This window comes from Equus quagga, chromosome 10 (genome assembly GCF_021613505.1).
Source record: "Equus quagga isolate Etosha38 chromosome 10, UCLA_HA_Equagga_1.0, whole genome shotgun sequence".
Lineage (NCBI taxonomy): Eukaryota > Metazoa > Chordata > Mammalia > Perissodactyla > Equidae > Equus > Equus quagga.
In genome coordinates, this window is record NC_060276.1 from 45,607,155 (window position 1) to 45,627,092 (window position 19,938).

At 38.0% G+C, this 19,938-nt stretch overlaps 1 protein-coding gene across 3 annotated transcripts in view; it reads right to left on the reverse strand.

Annotated features, from left to right (window-relative positions):
• Positions 1-19,938, reverse strand: part of DIAPH2 (diaphanous related formin 2) — an 817,147-nt gene that overhangs the window by 453,962 nt on the left and 343,247 nt on the right. For all 3 annotated transcript variants that reach the window (XM_046673034.1, XM_046673033.1, XM_046673032.1), the window contains 2 exons: positions 9,468-9,569; positions 6,961-7,055 (listed from right to left, as the gene is read on the reverse strand). In XM_046673034.1, coding sequence (XP_046528990.1) covers positions 6,961-7,055; positions 9,468-9,569 — 197 coding nt within the window. The remainder of the gene's footprint in view (positions 1-6,960; positions 7,056-9,467; positions 9,570-19,938) is intronic.

Here is a 19,938-nt window from a genome sequence, read left to right on the forward strand (position 1 = left end):
TTTTTTTTTTGCTGAGGAAGATTCTAAGCCAACATCTGTTTCCAATCTTCCTCTTTTTGTGTGTGAGCTGCTGCCACAGCATGGCCAGTGACAGATGAGTGGTATAGGTCTGCACCTGGGAACTGAACTCGGGCTGCCAAAGTGGAGTGCACCAACCTTAACCACAAGGCCACTAGGGATAGCCCTCACTGAACTTCTTTAAGAGGATTATTATGAATTCTCTTTCAGAAAGTTCATAGATCTCCATTTCTTTAGGGTCAGTTATTGGAGCTTTATTAATTTTCTTTTGGTGGTGTCATTTTTACCTGATTCTTTGTGATTCTTGATTGCATTAGCATCTGCGCAACTGAGTAAGTGTTCTCCTCTTCTAGACTTTACATGTTAGCTTCAGCAGGGAAAGACCTTCACTTGGCAGCTCACCTTGGGGTACTAGGCAGGTAAGCTGGTAGTGTCTGTGGGCAGATGGGGCTTGCTATTGGGGTCTCTAGTTTGGCAAGGCCATTGCTGGTTGTCTGAGGTCAGAGGGAGTGCTGCTGTTGGGGTCCTTTGTTGAGTGGCTGTGCTGGCTGGGCTCTGCATTCAAGCAGGGCCATGGGTGGACTCCCTGATGAGGCTAGGCTGCTGGCTGTGCTCCTCAATCAGGTAGGGCCACTAGCTGATTTCTGCAATCACCTCTGGTCAGGGAAGGTTGCAGACTGTGTGCCCTGGCAGGATGGTGCTACTTGTTGGACTCTGCAATTGGGCAGGGCTATTGGCTGGGCTCTGCAATTGCTCCTGGTCAGCTGGGGTCTCAGGCTGTGCAACTTGAGTGGATGGTGCTGCTGGCTGGACCATCTTCAGCTGGGGCTGCAGGCAGTGTTCTGTAATCAAGCGAGGCTACAGGCTCTGCCCTGATGTTAGGAAAGGCTACAGGCTGGGCTTTATGATCAGGTAGGCCGCTGGCTGAGCTCCACTCTTCGACCAGGCTCTCTAGTTGAGAGGAGCCTCCAACTGTATCCCATAGTTGGTTGGGGCTAGTGACGGTACTCTACGGTCAGGCATGGTTGCTATCCAGGCTCCCTCATCAGATGCAGGCTATGCTCCATGATTGGGTGGGGTACCTGGCTGGGCTCCCTGCCTGGGTGAGGCCTCAGGCTGTGTTCAGCAATCAGGTAGGGTCATAGGCTGTACTCTGTTGCTGGGCGGGGCTATAGTCTGGACTCTGTGGCTCACTGTTGGTGTAGGTTGGGCTCCAAGGCTTCCCAGGGTCACTATTCAGGCTCCCTGGTTATGTGAGGCCAGAGAGCATGCTCAACAGTTGGGCAGGGCTGCTTGCTTGGCTCCCTGCCCACGCAAGGCTGTAGGATGGGCTCCACAGCTGCCCAGGTTCTCTGCCCAGGCTTCCTGGACAGATGAGACTGGAGGCTATACCCAACAGTTCCAGGACTGCAAATTTGCTTCCCTGCCCAGGCAAGGGGGCAGAACAGGTTCCATGGCTGGTACAGCCCATTGACGGGGAACCCAAATCAGGCAGAACTGCCAGCTGAACTCCCTGGCTAGATGGGGCCACCAGTTTTGCTCTGGGATCTCTGCTCAGCCACTGCTTATAAGCAAGAAGGTGGTCTACCAAGATCTGAGTGCTGGTTGCTGTAAGTCCCATCCCCCTTCTCCATCTCTATCTGATCCCCAGTAGTCAAGGCCCACCGATTTCCCAAGTGATCTCCAAGAGGTAAGACCCAAGTGGGCCTTGCGGGAAGCATCCCACAATGCTGGGGGAGCTGGATGTCCATCTAGGGTTCTCTCTTCTCACTGTAGAAACTATAGGCCCAGGGGTGGCCTCTTGGTGTGGCACTGTGCCAGCCTGAGGAGGGGCAATGTGGTCAGAATGTACCTCCTCCTCTTACCCTTCTAAATTTGGTCCTTCTTGGTCTCTGTGGTCTAAAAGGGTGCTTTAGCCTCACCCTTGGGTCTGGGATTTTCATAATGGCATCTATTCTATGGATAGCTGTGAGGGGGACTTAAGTTGGGAACAACTTATGACTGCCTTCTTGATTGGGAAACTTTTCTGTACTAGTTTCTAGCCTTTTTATATGTGCCATAAACCCTTTATCGCCAGCTACGGATCTCTTCTCAGAATAAAGTAAAATATATACGAATACAAAAGAAACCAATTATATTGAAATAGTTATCAACATATTTACAAAAATAAATTGTGATATAATGACAGATGTGCTTCTTGATTAAAGCATTAAAAAATAAGATCTAGTGGCAGCTTTAATAACTAGTGTAATTTTGCAGTAGCAATGACTGTAAACAATATTTCAAGATGTCTGCCACAAATTTAATGTGATATGAAAATATTTATTATTTCTATTAGTGACAAAGTTAAAGGTACTATTAATACTACTTTGGTCTGTTGCCTACACTGTTAACCAAATGAAATACTAAACATTAGTTAGAAGTTAAAGAAAATAAAGATGCGGTATTTTTCACATCGAACTTCAGGAGCCCCTGAATTCTTTCGATGGGTCCCCAAAAGGGGCTTTGAACACCTGGTTATCAACCTCTGCTTTATACATATCTTTGCAAATTATTCTGTAGTAATATTATACTGTCTTCTACGTTAATCATCTTTTTTCTGCATATGCTTTGTAAATACGACAATAAACCCCCTACCAACATCAATTTACTCAGCATTTAAGAATCATATGCATGCACTAATGTTCTAAAACAGAACACACTTTTATTTTTCCCTTAGCGCTGAATCCCTTTTTTGAAACTAACAGTTTCACTTCTTCATCAATGTTCTATATGTAAGTGTGTCTGCAAATATTTCAATTTTACCACTGATATCCTAACAACACTTATTGGTCTTGGATGGTTCTCTCAATGGATCAAATTTAACTACACTGAAGCAGGCTTTCAAAGCTGAAATAATGACTCCAAGAGTCACCTAAATTTAGCGCACATTATTTGGAACTAACTCATAATTGCATATATTAAAAGCTCCGCAACAATCTCAGGATCTGGTGTACTTTTAAAATGTTTCTCTGTGTTCCTGTAAGTATTTTAGGACATTTCAACTTCTTCCGCAAAGAGAACTCAGTTTCTACCTTAAATTTAGATATTTTGAAATAAAGGAGACAATATTTTTATTAATAACCTTAAAATTTGGTCTTGATCTTCCTGATTAAATAAAAGTTTGGATTTTTTTTTGTTTTTTTTAGTAAGATATTTATCCTGACAAATAACTAAAATCTATTCATTGTCTGGCATGGAAGAGCCTATTGACCCATACTTGGAGAGATAATACTGGTGTTAATTGAAGTCTCTGGGAAGCAATGTGCCCTTAATTGTTTTTTGTTGTTTTTGTTGTTATGAGGAAGACAACCATGCCACATGAGCAACAAACTATGATTATGCACTGACGGAGTCTAGCACTGTAATCAAATGGAACTTACAACAAAGTTAATCTGATGATACATATTTAATGTTATGCATTATCCATGTGCTACATGGTAATTAGACATAAATGGTAAACGGCTCCTATGAATGGCAAACTGATGTTACTTTTGCATCACTGGCAAACGTTTCTGGGATGGGAGGGAGAAAGAGGCACTGGTGGTGATTCTAGTCTGTTCTCTTGCTGAGAGAGGCACTCTCCTTTGGGTGCTGGAAGATCAACCAATTGTTTCAAGCCGGGATTCTTCTTCCTTACCAGAAGATGCTCAGACATTTGATTTGTCTGGATGAATGCAATACTATCTTTATAACTCAGGTGAGTTACTCACCATTTGTCCCTTGTACCTAAGCAACACAAGTCCAATCATGCATACTATTAAATTATATGGTAAATTGTTTGCTCCAACAAGCAGAACTAAGAAAATGGGTTTTGACTGAGCAGGGTAAGGAATGAGAAGAAATTTTAGACTATCTGGCATTGAGAAGGAAACCAAGCTGGCTTGAAAAAAAGTCCTCAGTAGTCTGCTTTCAACAAAACGAAGGCACAAAATTGGTGGGGGAAAGGATGCAAGGGGTAAAACACAGAGATATGTGAAAAAGAGAAAGAGATAAAGGCTTAGAAAAGGAAGAGGAGGTCTAGAAAGAGGAAGAGATGAGACAGGCCCCAGTCAAGCCATCCACAGCAAACAGGGAACGCATGGAAGCATCGGGTACAAGATGTACAAAAGGAGCCTGGCAGGATGTACTCTTTGTGATTCTCCTTCACTCACCTTCCCAGAATACAATCCAAGATATAGCATAATAATGTGATTTCACCAGCAGTGGTTTTGACTATATAGTGGACAAGATTAAACCAGCAAATTCAAGAATTTAAACATAAGTTACTGCCATCTCCACATTGTAAGTGATTCATTCTTCCCAGATGGACAGTGCTCACCCAATTTAAAGACAGAAACATATATATATTGTTTATGCTACTAAATAAAGTGAAAGAGAAAAAAAAATCCCAGGTAATACATTTTTATATAGACATTTTAAAAGCTTATTGCATATTAGAGGAACATTCATAAGTGAGAGTCTTTTCCCATTTCTCACATTCTCTAAAAAGTTGAAAACACGACTTAAAAAATAATACATGGTTTTAACGTTACTGGCAAATAAATACCACGATAGCATTCTGCATATTTGTATTCTTTTTATTTATCAAGTCATGTGAAGGAAAAGCCACACAATTTTAATGGGTAAAATAAAAGGCTACATCGATTAACTCTTCAAAATATGGTTCTATTTCACTATAATTTGATTATACAGAAAAGACTAAAAAGCTTCAATTATTGAGTAGGAGTCAGAAGTTTGTTTGCCTAATTGTACTTTAAAATTAAACTGTGTAATTGAAAAAAGGAGGAAGGACTAAATCACAGTTAGGCTTCATGCCTTGCTCATTCTGACGCAGGGGAGCAGAATTTGCCACCCCCAAATGGGTGCCCTTGGCTTGATTATTTTTAAGAACAAAAGACTCAGGAAGAAATTGTGACCTCCCCCCTAACTGCCTAAAAGACTTTAAGATAGAAGGCCTGTTCCAGGCAGGAGCTATCACCACAGATCACTCTAGCATAATATGAACTAGGTGTGGGAGACAGGGAGGAACCCAGCAAGTCCCATTTGATCAAAGTCCTCCCCATGTCCCATTGTCTCTGTAAGGCATGACAAACATTTGTTTACCAAATATTTGCTTTTCCATCTCCATGTGAATTGCCTCCCTCCCCTTTGAAGTCCCAAACCACTCCCCATAACATCCTCTTTTGTCTTCAGCTGAAGATATATTTATGGCGGTGGCTTTGGCCATTTTGGTGACACTCAGTTTTCCTAGGTTTCTCCCATGTACACATGTTATTAATACTTGTTTGATTTCCTCCTGTTATTCTGTCTCATGTCAATTTAATTCTAAGACCACCCAAAAGAACATAGAAGGGTAGAGGAATATTTCTTCCTCCCCTACACTGACTATTCTGTAAAAATATCATGGGACTAAGATGGGCAGGACAAATATGATCAGCTCTCCATTTCAGCTCAAGAGAACTCTGGACTTGATAGTTGCACAGAGAAAAACATTTTTTTTGACTTTCCCACAAGGGGATTCCTTATCCAAGTGTAACTCTTACTGAGATTAATACAGGTGTGTCATGATAATAAAGAACCTATATGAACTCATTAAACCTTACTCCTATAGAAAATAAATATATCTATATTTAAAACATATACATGAGGTAAACTGTAAAGCAAGCCTACACTACAAAATGCAGGAAGTTCCATGGGGCTGGCCCTGTGGCAGAGTGGTTAAGTTCATCATGCTCCATTTCAGCAGCCTAGGTTCAAGGGTTCGGATCCCAGACGTGGATCCATACCACTCATCAGCCATCCTGTGGTGGTGACTCACATACAAAATAGAGAAAGACTGGCACAGATGTTAGCTCAGGGCTAATCTTCCTCAAACAAAAAAAGAGGAAGGTTGGCACTAGATGTTTAGCCCAGGGCGAATCTTACTCAGGAAAAAAAAAAGGAGGAACTTCCATACAGACATAGCCTGTTTAAGTGACAAACCCTGGTTCTCTGAGTTTTAGAGACAGTCAGAGGGAGATATGGCAAAATTACTTCAGCATAAACTACTCAGTCTTCTTAAAATCAAAACAAACTGCATGGCTCAAAAACAAACACACACAAAAACTACAATGACTACATCCTTCCATGAAAAAAATCTTTAGTTCTTCCTTCAAGAAATTAGACCGGACAGGGCTGGACATACCAGGAATTCTAATAATATGTTAGACCTTGTATAGTGCTTTATTGTACAAAGCACTTTATTTGGTTTCATCCTCACAGTGACCCTGTCATCTCAGATGAGGAGACAGATGTTTAGGAGGCTGAAATAGTTTGCCTAGAGGAAGCAGAATAAGAGAATAGAAAGAGCAATGGCTTTACAGTTATGATAGACCTTGTTCTGAATCCCAGCTCTGCTAATCTGCTACTTACCAGTGATGTGACATTGGGCAATCTTTCTAAGCCTCAGTTTCTTTATCCATAAAATGGGGATAATAGTATTTATCTCATAGGAGTGTTAGAAGATTCAGTGAGATAAAATATATAAAGTGCTTGGCACAATGCCCAGCTATTTAGCCTCTTGGCCTCTCTGCTTTGACATCCATAAAATGGTAATAACACCGCCTACTTAACAGAGACATTGTGATGATGAAAGACATGCAACTTTATGTACAGAGAATGACAAGAAATATGTCTACATACGCATAAACTGAAATTTAAAAGGACGCATATCTAATAAATGGCAGAAGCAAACCTGGAACCTAGCTCTTCTGTGTTGAGTCCTCTTACTATCAACACAGCTAGATACTTCTGATTCTATTATTCAGATAGAGGAGAACATTTTCTCACAACTCCATTGAGAAGACAGCAATCTAGAAATACCTGTGAAATGAATACTACAGGGAAAATATGAAAGGTTACCTGAATTAAGGCCTCACTCAGCATGTCTTCATTAACCTCCAGAATAATGTTTTTTATATCTTCATATGGCATACGATATGATCCTAGGAAGATAGCTAAAATAAAAATTGATTTTATTAATAAAAATTGATTTTATTAAAGATAGGACAACATCAAATTTCTCAGGTCCTAATAAATACTGGTTTCCCATTTCATAGACTCAAAATACGAAATTTCGATCACTAATATTAATTTACAGAGTTATGAACAAACAAAAGTAGTTTCCATTTGATTGACTACACTACTCATCTAGGCAAAAATGGCCTATTATCTCAGGCTCAAATGTTTATAGCTCATGCATATTTATATACAAAATAAAACTCCTACTAATAGCAATGATGACTACATGCATATGCATTTTAGATTGAGTGGGTATAAAATGACCCATGAAAAGTTAGAGATTTTATTTCAAGTTGGCCTTTTAATTCAACGTAGAATTTACTGTGGAAATTGTCAACACATCCAACACAGTACTTCTCAGGAATGACAACAAGGTAACCAAATACAAAAAAGTGCTATCTATCTACTTCGCTGTTCTCCCACATAAGAAAAAATTAAAGTGTCTCAGTCAGAAAGGTTCTCTGCATGCCTGCAGACATTCATGTGATGTACTATTTTATATGTATTATATATATACACATATTTATATATTATACAGTATTTTTTGTGTTGAATCACAATTTTCCTTGTCAACTTTTTATTAATTGGATATACGTCATACAGAAATAATTCAACAAATTATACCTAGAAAAGCTTACTCAGAAAGTATTTTTCAACAATACATGCCACTTGAACCCCCACTAAACACACTTCTCAAAGAACATTTGTGTGTTCTTATCACCAGAACATGAACGCATGTCTAAGATTTTTTTTTTCATGAAAAGGTCTATACAACTGTACTGCTATCTAAGGAAAATAAATCCTCACTGTCTAGGCAAATGATTACTTACTTAGATGTAAACACCAAATGAGACGTCCATAATCTAAATAAATAATGTTGACAAATAGCAGCAAGCAATTAAGATCATACTGTGTTTTTAAAAAAAAGTACTGCACATCCACTTTATAAAGAAAATGTACTGTCAGGTAAGCAATGTACACATTCACAACAGCTATTAGGAGCCTGTTTTTCTTTTTGCCTTTCTCTTTATTTAAATTTTTTTTTTGAGGAAGATTAGCCCTGAGCTAATATCTGCGGCCAATCCTCCTCTTTTTGCTGAGGAAGATTGGCCCTGATGTAACATCCGTGCCCATCTTCCTGTACTTTATATGTGGGATGCCTGCCCAGCATGGCTTGCCAACCGTTGCATAGTTCTGTACCTGAGATTCGAACTGATGAACCGTGGGCCACTGAGGGAGAAAGTGTGAACTCAACCGCTGCACCACTGGACTGGCTCCTCTTTCTTTTTCTTTTCTTTTTTTTTTTGGTTTTTTTGTGAGGAAGATTGGCCCTAAGCTAATATCTGTTGCCAATCTTCCTTTTTTTTTTGCTTGCAGAAGATTCTTGCTGAGCTAACATCTATGGCAATCTCCCTGTATTTTTTTGTATGTAGGATGCCACCACAGCATGGCTTGATGAGCAATGCGTAGGTCTGCACCTGGGATCTGAACCTGCGAACCCTGGGCCGGCGAATTGGAGTGTGCAATCTTAACCACTACGCCACCAGGCCGGCCCTGAGAACCTGTTTTTCTGACAGCAACATTCCTACCAACATGAGAATGATGAGTTGTTTATTTTAATCTGATTCCCTATAGCTCATTCCTTAACAAAGTAAACTCCCATGGCATTTCTTTGCATAATTAGAAATGCTTGATGTGTTGAAATTTCTCATGCATAGTGTTTTAGTATCCTCAGAATATAAACACAGCCTAGCGTGGAGACCAAAAAAAAAAAAAATGCTGAATTCAATACAGAGGAGAGAACACGTCAAAATAAAACTTAAAGCCGACTTAAATGAAGATGGGTTTAACTGTCCAGCTGCCTTAGCAAAAGCATATTTAAGGGCTGGCTGGTTTGTTAAAGGCTTTAAGGCTTACTAACCAGTTTTAAAGTGCAGCGGTTAATTTAACTAGGTCACATCACAATTCCTTCAAATATAAAGGAATAGCAGTAAAAGGATTTGCCCAATGTGACTAGTTAATAGTCGAAAACCATCCCTCTCAGGCCTAGGCAGAAGGAAAACAAAGTAACATTCTTTTCAACTCTGCCTTATGTCTCACTGTGTCCTCTAACAATGCTTAATTATTAGTATTTTCAAAAATTTATTATTCGTAAGTTTCACCTGGCCTGACCAAGGCTAATGCTCTCCATTCTGGCCGAATGATAAAGAGGCACCCACATCATGTTTACACAGAATTTTAGACACTAAATATACCAGTTCAAAGAAGTTACGACTTTGTTCAAATACATTCCACAACCCCTCACTGACACTGTGGCCACCACCCCTTACGCGTCAGATGTCACATACACAGATTCTGGGCCGTTTTGGGATCCAAAACTCTCAATTCTTTCACTTTCTTTTTTGTGGGTATGGTCTTCTTTTCTTCCGAAGCTTCTGTTTTCTTTTGAACTGAAAGAAAAATGTTGATCCATAAACAATAAAGGGATGACTCCAAATACACAGAATAACATTCGTAAGGCATATTAACTACATTAAAAAAGCTCATGCCAAAATCAATAAATGTGTTTATTTCATTAGTTGAAGGAAGAGGATAAACATAAAAATATAGACCTGTTTAGAGGTTTCCCTACAAATTAAATATCAGCACTTAAGCAGAAAAGATAAGCCAAATAGAATCGAAAATCAATTGCTTGCTTCTTACCCTAATGTGCCACATTAATTACTCCTTTACCAGGGACCTACAGCAGCACTGGAAGTAAATACATAGGAAAATCTCCCTAATTTGGCCCAACTGAGGAAAAAGGCAGACATGCATTTATCCTAAAATATGCTAACATTTAGGTATATCTTTCAGCGAAATTGCTTTAAAGTAACTTTAACTGCTAAACAGGTTGTCATATAACAATTCCTGCCGAGACCCTTTGAAGAACAGATAGGAACCATTTGCAAGTTGCACGACAGTAGCACCCATTTGCATACATTACAATTAACCAACCTCAAAGACATGGTCTTCGAAGTAAGTTAGCTTTGTCTCTCTCAGCATTTTTTTAGTACTATTTGCTTTCTTAGAACAAAAGATTTATTTTTGCTGTATTCAGAAGGTGACTCTCCAGTTCAGAACAGTTACAATGACCTGAAACTGTGAGGCGTGGCAGTGCCAAGGAGTGGCTTTAGCCCCCCATAACCTTCATCAGCTCTCCCCCAAATACGCCATCCCCAAAACCAAAGTAAACTACAATGTGGCTGTCTGCTGCGAAAATGAAGCTTTATGGCAAATCCCTAAACCTCTCCTATACAGAAATTCTCCAGCTACCACTGGACTCATGTGTGGCAGTTTACTTCTTCTAATATAAAATCGGATTGTAGGTAATGGGACGATGAAAAAATATGAGAAAAGTAAAGCCAACATTTTTTTTTCAATCCAGTAGAGTCGTATGCTCTTACCCCCCAAACTCACACTGCTAAAATTCATCACTGAATCAATCATATGGCCATAGTCATGCTGATTCTTTATGACTTTCAAAAACATAATTTCATTTTGAGGCAATAATTATTTTTATTATTTTAATTTATCTGGTCTTTGTCAAGGAGATCACAAATAAGTAACTGATTTTCTTTAGAGGAAAAGCAACACGCAACCTCAGTATGCTTTTGGTGAGCTATGTGTTCACAGATGTTAGCACCTGTAAAACGTTCTAGACATGTTCTAGAGTGCATCAGAATGTTGCAAGTCCATTAAGACCTCCTTTGTTTTAATGGTGCAAAATATAGGGAAATCAAATGGACTTAGTACAAAAATAACAGATAAAATAAATTACCCGAATAACTACAGCCTTAACAGTTAGTTCTCAGCTTTATTGGTATGACCAATCTAAAGTGATGCAGAGTCTAAGAAGACTAGATAATAATTACACTTGAAAACCATGATCTTACAGGAGATGACAAGTACTTTGCCATGTTTATGCAACATAATAGAGTTATTGCTACTACTGGTAGGAAAGTGACTTTTAATATATTTCTTTTGAAATCATCACAAATGTTCCTCAAAGTGTCTTTCCTATGCAATAATCAGCATTTTAACTTATTCTAATTTTCCAGCCACTCTCAGCTTAAGACAACTCTATACAAAGAAATGAAAGTTCGAGTCATTCCCTTTGTCAACTTTAAAAAAAAATTAGCTGAATCGTGTTGAAATTACTTCTAGAATCATTCAGACATTTTAACCTAGTCAAAGAAATAGTCAAGAAAACTGCTCAATATGCCTAAAACTCCACTAATGGAGGCTAGTTGATCAAGCACAAATAGAATGAAAATGCTGCAGTATGAAGGATATACTAAGATTTTTCTGCAAACTAACAGACTCTTGACTAACCCAGGCATACATAATGCTCATTTTGTATGGCTTCATATTTTTTATTTTTTTCATTAAAATATATTTCAAACTTTCCCATTTTCAAATGAACAAGTGGTTTAAAATTAAGATTAGATGTTTTAAATATCTAGAGTTCACAGTTTTGTTTTTTGAATCTTAACATATTTCCTTGTATTATGTAACTTGGCTTTATCCTGGGTTCAAGAAATGGTAAGAATTCCATGAGTGGGCACTGTTGTTTTGAGAATCACTAGAGGAAAGCTAGTTTAAAATAGCTCCTTAACTAGATAGGTTTTCAGAAACAATCATGTTCTTGCCATGATCAGTAGATATTGACCAGGGGCTATTATTGCCTTTGGCTTTCGTGTCTTTAATGATCACAACCACAAGCTTAGCTAAATAGAGAACTTGAAGAGGCAATATGAAACTTATCCAGATAGTATTAAAGGTTTCATATATTAAAAATTCCCTGCTTTCAATCATGACTACAAAATGCCACTTGTTATAATATGCTTTTACTCAATATATGTTTCTAATGCTTACAAAATTTAAATATTCTATAACTTGATTAATAAATGGGAAATTCCATAACGTGATTAAAACTTGAATAGAGATTTCTCCAGTGAAATGTATACATGGCCAACATGTCCATGAAAATATGCTCAACATCACTAATCATCAGGGAAATGCAAATCAAAACAACGAGATACCACCTCATACTTAATAGAACGGCTATTACCAAAAAGATAAAGATAAGTGTCGGCAAGCATATGGAGAAAAGAGAATCCTTGTATAGTGTTGGGAGGACGGTAAATTGATACAGCCATTAGGGAAAACAATTTGGAGGATTCTCAAAAAATTAAAAATAGAACTATTATATGATTCAGCAATCCCACTTCTGGGTATATATCCAAAAGAACTGAAATCAGAATCTCAAGGATATGTCTGAATCCTTACATTTCCTGCAGCATTATTTGCAACAGCCAAGATATGGAAACAATCTAGATGTCCATCAAAGAATGAAGGAATAAAGAAAATGTGGTATATACATACAATGGACTATTATTCAGCCCTAAAAAAAGAAGGAAATCCTGCCATATGCAACAATATGGATGAACCTGAAGGACATTAGGCTAAGTGAAAAAAGCAAGCCACAGAAGGACAAATACTGCATGATTCCACTCATATGAAGCATTTAAAATGTCAAATTCATAGAAACAAAGCACAGTTGCCAGGGGTTAAGGGGAGGGGAAATGGAGAGTTGCTTTTCAACGTGTATAAAGTTTCAGTTATACGAGATGAGTAAGTTCTAGAGATTTGCTATACAACATTGTGCCTATAGTTAACAATACTGTATTGTGCACTTTAAAATTTGTGAAGAGGGTAGATCTCACGTTAAATGTGCTTATAACAACAAAAAAATTAAATTAATTTAAAATTTAAATTATAGTGTTTCTATAATTATTTGAAATTACTTTGATGGGACTGAAGAGATTTTTAAACTTCAAGAATTGATTTTGTCACCAGTGGCTCTATGGTCCTCAGGTTCATAATGAGGCCTCCAGTCAAATGTGATCTCTCCCTGTGCAAATGAAAAACCATATAGCCACTGGGTTTCAGTCCGATGGATTAAATTAATTTGAGTGCTCAAACTGGCACTGCTAACCAAGCAAATAATAACAAAACATTATAAAATACTGTCTGTAGGAAGATAACAATGTAATAATATAGGCATTTGTATTATTATTAAAGATATGTTAACATCGAGATACTAATTATCTAAGATAAAATGCCCACTGAGTATTCTTATATTTCCTTTAATACATGGATTTTTACATGCAATTGTACTATAAATTTATTCCTTTACAACTGAGGGATGCTCATCAGCATAAATAAAGTAAACATGGCCATATTCTTTCCTCAATCTAATTTAGGCAATGTTCAGGAATCCCCGATTAATTCCTGCTATCCCAGTGGATACACAGAACATGTGAGAAGACGTCTGTAAAATGTAGCAAACATTAAGATATTATAAATGGGTAACAGTGAATGATTTACATAGTGATAAATAACCATAAATCATACTAAAATTTTTATAACTAATTTATTTCAAAATTAGTAAGAAAGATTGATTCCTAAAGTCAACCTCAATGCTATTCACTCATTCATTCATTCATTCATTGATCCAGCAAATGTTTGTTGAAGACCTACTATGTGTTAGCCTAGCATGCACACACTATGGTACATGACTTAAACGTCTACTCATATCTCTTAAAAACATGACATATTTAAACTATTAATTATGGAATTATCTCCAAAAGAGATAAAAAATTTGTAATTTTCATTATCTATAATAGTACAGTTTAAATAAATGCATGCATATCACTCAGCAAACTCTCTTTTTGTTGTTGGAAGCTACAGTTCCATATTAGAGACTGGCATTTTTGAATCAACATCAACTGAAGTGTTACATCATATTATAAGGAACACATGGAGAAATAAAAGTGTGACACTTCCTATTAAGTGCACTATATACAAAGTGAGGGTAAATAAAACTAACAGTAGCAGTGTTAAAAACCACATTGAAGGGGCCGGCCCCATGGCTGAGTGTTTGAGTTCGTGCACTCTGTTTTGGTGGCCCAGGGTTTCGCTGGTTCGGATCCTGGGTGCAGACCTAGCACTGCTCATCAGGCCATGCTGAGGCGCCATCCCACACGCCACAACTAGAAGGACCCACAACTAGAATATACAACTATGTACTGGCAGGCTTTGGGGAGAAGAAGGAAAAAATTTAAAAAGTTAAAAATTAATGGGGCTGGCCCTGTGGCCGAGTGGTTAAGTTCGCGCGCTCCGCTGCAGGCGGCCCAGTGTTTCGTTGGTTTGAATCCTGGGCGCGGACATGGCACTGCTCATCTAAACCACACTGAGGCAGCGTCCCACATACCACAACTAGAAGGACCCACAACGAAGAATATACAACTATGTACTGGGGGGCTTTGGGGAGAAAAAGGAAAAAAATTTAAAAAAAAAAATCTTTAAAAAAAAAGTTAAAAATTAAAAACCCACAGTGAAAATTTATGTAACTTCATGCATACATATGTGTATATTCAACAAGTGAACGCCCATGTCTTGTTTTAGAAATATCATACAAATAGAAGAATTGTCATCTCGCTACATAAAGACATATTTTATCCATACATATACAATTCCAGAAGTGAGTCTAACTGTGTGGAAATAATTGCTCAGGTATTAGTTGATAATTGTTCAGGTAGTAGTTGAAATAAGTGCTATTTTCACTTCAGTTAATAATTTGATGTTAAAATGAGTGCAAATATGACAATGGCAGGCAGGGAAAATCTATGATTTCTGTGTGTAATCACACACAGATAGCTGTGTGATAGCTGCAATAATTTTTTCATTTAATCGTTATTTTCCATCCTTTTTAAAAATCATCTTTATCCTTGCATTTCTGGAAATATTATACAAATACAATTTGAAAATGGGCAAAGAATTTTATATATATATATATACATACACACATACAATGCATATGCATTTCTGTGCATATACATCTGAAACACATAAAAGAGGAAAGTATAATAATAATAACTACAACAATAATAATAGTGGTAATAGTACTAGAAGTAGTAACCACAACCACAATCATCACAACTACCATGAAAATTAACTTTTATTAAATATCTGCTCTGTACATGGCACTAATTTAATTTTCATATCACTTTACACGATAGGTATTACCATTGCCATTTTACAAAGGAGGAGCCTAAGCAACAGAAAAATCAAGTCATTTGCCTGAGATCATATGGTAAGTAATTAAAAGATGCTCAACCTCACCAGTAGTCAGGGGAATGCAAATAAAAGTAATCAATGAAATAGCAGTTCACAGTCATCAAATAGGACATTTAAAAAAATCTCACAATCCCAAGGATGGATGAGGAGACGGAGAAAAATAAGAATTTGATTGTGCCAACAGTGGCAGTAAAAATGAGAACAACCTTAACATAAACATTTACTAATGTCTAATATATTTCAAGTGTGCTTACCATAAGTATAACCCAATCCTTCCCCTTACAGGCCAAACAGTCAAGGAGACAAGGATGTTCACTACAGCAATGTTTATAACAGTACGAAAATTAGAAACAACCCACATGCCAGGGGTTTTGGAATGGATCAATAAATTGTGGTATGTAGATATGCTGCAATACAACCCAGCATTTACAGTGACTGTACTACAGCTAAATATTTCAACACGGATACATCCCAAATACAATGCCGAATGGAAAAATGAAAGTGGTAAAAGATGATACATGCACTATAATACCATTCATCTAAATTAAAAATAAAACACAGACTAATCTGGGGCTGGCCCAGTGGTGTAGTGGTTAAGTTCACACACTCTGCTTCTGTGGCCAGGGGTTCGCAGGTTAGGATCCTGGGTGCAGACCTACATACCGCTCATCAAGCCATGCTGTGGTGGCATCCCACATACAAAAGAGGAAGATTGGCACAGAGTTTAGCTCAGGGACAATCTTCCTCACCAAAAAGTAAACAAATACAACACAGACTAATCTTATGTATTGTTGATAGATGCGTATATACATGTATAGCAAAATTATAAAAACATGCCCTAGATACTCAGCAAATTAACAACACTGCTTGTCTTAGGGGAGGAAAGCGATCCTGCAAGTAGAACCTCGGAAACTTCAACTTTCTCTCCAATGTTTTACTTCATTAAAAGCAAAGATCAGTAGTAAATATGACTCACTGTCAACTTCTGTTCATGCTGGGAGGCTGGTACATGGGTGTTTGCTAGATCAGCCTTTGCAAATTTCCATTTATTCAACATAAAAATAAAAATCACCTGACTACATTACATCAATATACCCATCCCTTTTTACAGTTTATAAACTGTTAGCCTTGGCAATCCCAAGGACCAAGAGGAGGCAGGAATTTGAAACAATAGGGAAGAGAATCATAAAAAATACAGGTGAAGATTAGTCAGTTTGGTAAGCAAGCACGATCTGGTTTTCAATTATTCTTGAACCCATTTTGTGAGGAATGACGCAGTTGTTTACCAAACCTTGAGAGGCAAAGCTGATGCAATATGCAGCACGAGATTCCATTTCCACCTCCTCGCACACGCAGCATCTCGCAGCTGCTAAGCTGCTCCTCCCCGGGTTGCCTACAGCTGCACAGTAAGTAAGGCATCGTACACAAAGGTAGATTGCATCCTGACACCTGCACACCACCAGAAGCCATAGGAATGGCAGTAGCAGGAGTGTTCCCGAAGTTTAGGGCACATTAAACAAGACTAATGGTCCTAACGGTGGGAATCACACACATATACTTTGTAATGATTTCCTAATTAAGGAACAAATCTTACTGGTTGTAGTTTAGACAAGAACCCCCCCAAATCAGGCAGCACATGTTACTGCAAATTAACATCTGCATAACTAATATACTCGTACACCTGTTCATTAAGCCAATTACTGAACACTGCTGAATGTCACCAGAACACTATGTTTAACAACGTGCGTAGCTAATATTGTATATTTTCAACTGGGCCTCAACAGCTCAGCAGGTGATGTATATTTTAGGGAGGACAAATAAAGTTGTGGTAGAGGTTTTCGGCAGCATTTCCCTTGTTTGAAGCGATAATTTAAATACCTAAACTAGGTTCTTACTTCAACCTAGCATTGGACTAATGAGGTTGTAGAAGTTCTTCCTGCTAACCTTTAATGTACGTGAAGTACCTTATGCAAATATTAATCCCTTTACCCGTAGGTTCGCTCTGGCTTTGGTAAGCATGGACGAATGTTTTTCTGGCCATCCCATACACTCAGAGAAGCTCCTGTAATGTGAAATTTTCTAATTCATGTCACAAATCACTAAGTCCAGCAATAAACCCCAAGAGCTAAGTGCCTCAAACAAAGAGGAGTACTAAGAAAAGCATAACAGCAGGAATTCCTCTGCTAACACGCAGCACCGCTAGGCTAATAGGGCATTTCTTGTTGAGAAGACAGTTTGGGCATTCATCGTATCCAGTCTTTTCTTTTTTTAGTGTGGCACATCTCAGAATGGTGCAAGTCCTGCAAACAATTTAGTTTAATGCGGAAGGCAGTTCACCTCACCAAGCAAGACCAAACAAAATAACACCTCGAAGTATTTGTAGCCAGCCATCAACTTGACAATGTTGGGATTTTCCGTCTTGGTTTCAGGTATACCTGAGCATGACTTAGAAGGTCAGTGTTGTAGATCCCACCAGGGATTTATTCAGATGAAAGACCACTGGGAAACTATGTATCCTCAAAGAAGCTTCTCATCTCCTGGATATTTCCACTTGATTGCCTAATAAGCATCTCAAATTTAGCACATCCCAAACCAAACTCCTTATTTTACTCTTAAACCTGCTTCAGTCTTCTCGACAAATGGCAACTCAATCCTAATTGTTCAAGACAAAAAAATGTGGAGTCATCATTGACTCTTCCCTTCCAGGCCACATCCCACTCTTTGGCAAATCCAGTATTTTATCACTCCCCATCACCTCCACTCCTACCTAAGGGTTCACGCCACCATTACTTCTAGCCTGGGTTATTACAGTAGCTTAACAAGTAGCTTCAATTCTTCCTTTGCCCTTCTTCACTCTATCCTGTCAATTAACTGATCAATGTTATTCCCCTCTTCAAAACCCTCCAATGACTTCCTGTCTCATCCAGAGTAAAAACCAAAGTCTTGACAATAGCCTAGAATGTCCTACTTTATATTTCATGGCCCCTCCTTAACTACTCTGACCTCATCTACTTTCCTCTCATTCACTCTACTCCAGCCACACTAGCTTCCCTGCTGTTCTTCGAATATACCAGACCAGTTCCCACAGCAGAGCCTTTGGTCTTGATGTTATATCATCCCCAGATCTTCCCTCACTTCTTTGGGATCTTTGTTCAATGTCACTCTCTCATAGAGACCTTTCCTTATGATGTGGTTCAAAATGGCAACGCCTCTCTCTCGGCACTCCTTTTTCCTTTTGTCTGCTTCATTTCTCTCCATACCAATCATTGCTATCTGACATAATACATGACTTATTTGTTTATTGTCTATACTTTTGACTTTGATGCAAGTTGTGTTGAAAAGAGGGATTTGTGACTGTCTTGTTCACACTGGTTCAGTTCATATTTATTATATCCTAGTACCCAGAATGGTGCCTGGAAAAGAACAGGTACTCCAATTATTTTGGAATTTATCCTACATATATATTCTCATTTTGCACACAAAGATTTATGTATAAGGTTATGTATTCCAGTATTGTTAATAGCAAAAGATTATAAATCTTCATTAATTGAAGACAGATTTAATAAATTATGATACATTGGGCAGTGTTTATAATAGCAAAAGATTTGAAATGCTCCAAAAGCTCATCAATAGAAGACTGCTTGATAAAAATATGGTAGGTCCACTCAGAGGATTACTCTTGCTATATCCATGACCGAGGAAGCTCTTTATGGAACGATGTGGAATGATCTTCACTAAATATCATTAAATGAAGCAAACAACATACACAAGAATGGACAGTACATGCTACCATTTATGGGGAAGAAGAGGGAAGAATATTTATATGTACTTGCTGGTATATGCATAAAATGTTTCTAGGAAGAGTTACAAGAAATTTATCGCATTAGTTACTACTAGGGAGGGAACTGAGCAGCTGGGGACAGAGGTGAGAGGAAGAAATTTCACTCCGTACTATGTTTGTGTCTCTTGAATTTTTAACCATGTAAATATATTATCAATTCAAAAATAAAGAGAAAAACAAGACAAAAAAAGGAATGAAAGGACTTCCTCACTAAGAATTCTCTAACATATGAGTGTACAGGACAGAAATGCTCTGTGGCACAAGCTGTACAATCAACAGGCAGAGCAGAGGCGGCACAAAGTGACACACACCAAACGGTGGCCTAGCTATAGAGGGATAGCGAAAGGTAGACGTGAAATTCAAATAAGCAAAATTTTAACAACATACTTAACATGTTATGAGTGGTAGGAGGGTTTCAAGATTCACTGTTTTCAACACACCTAATGAATTCCATCTTCTTTCACAATCGTATTATGTTTGATACCCATATTTCTTATCACAAGTATCAACACATTCATTTTCTTACTCCCCACTTATGATTTATAAAAGAAAGTCATATTGCCGTAAAAATATTAAGACACCTGCACAAACGTTTTATGTACAGACAAAAAGAGCAATGCTATAAAAACAGAACCGTTGGTTGGTATACAGCACTATCATGTCTGTAAAAATGCCTGAGTTCATTGTATAAAAAGCAATTTAAGAATTTCCATGAATTTATAACATTTGCAAAGGATCCTTTGAAGGTTCAACATACAAAGTCAAGGATTACCTTGACCTTATATATACAAGTA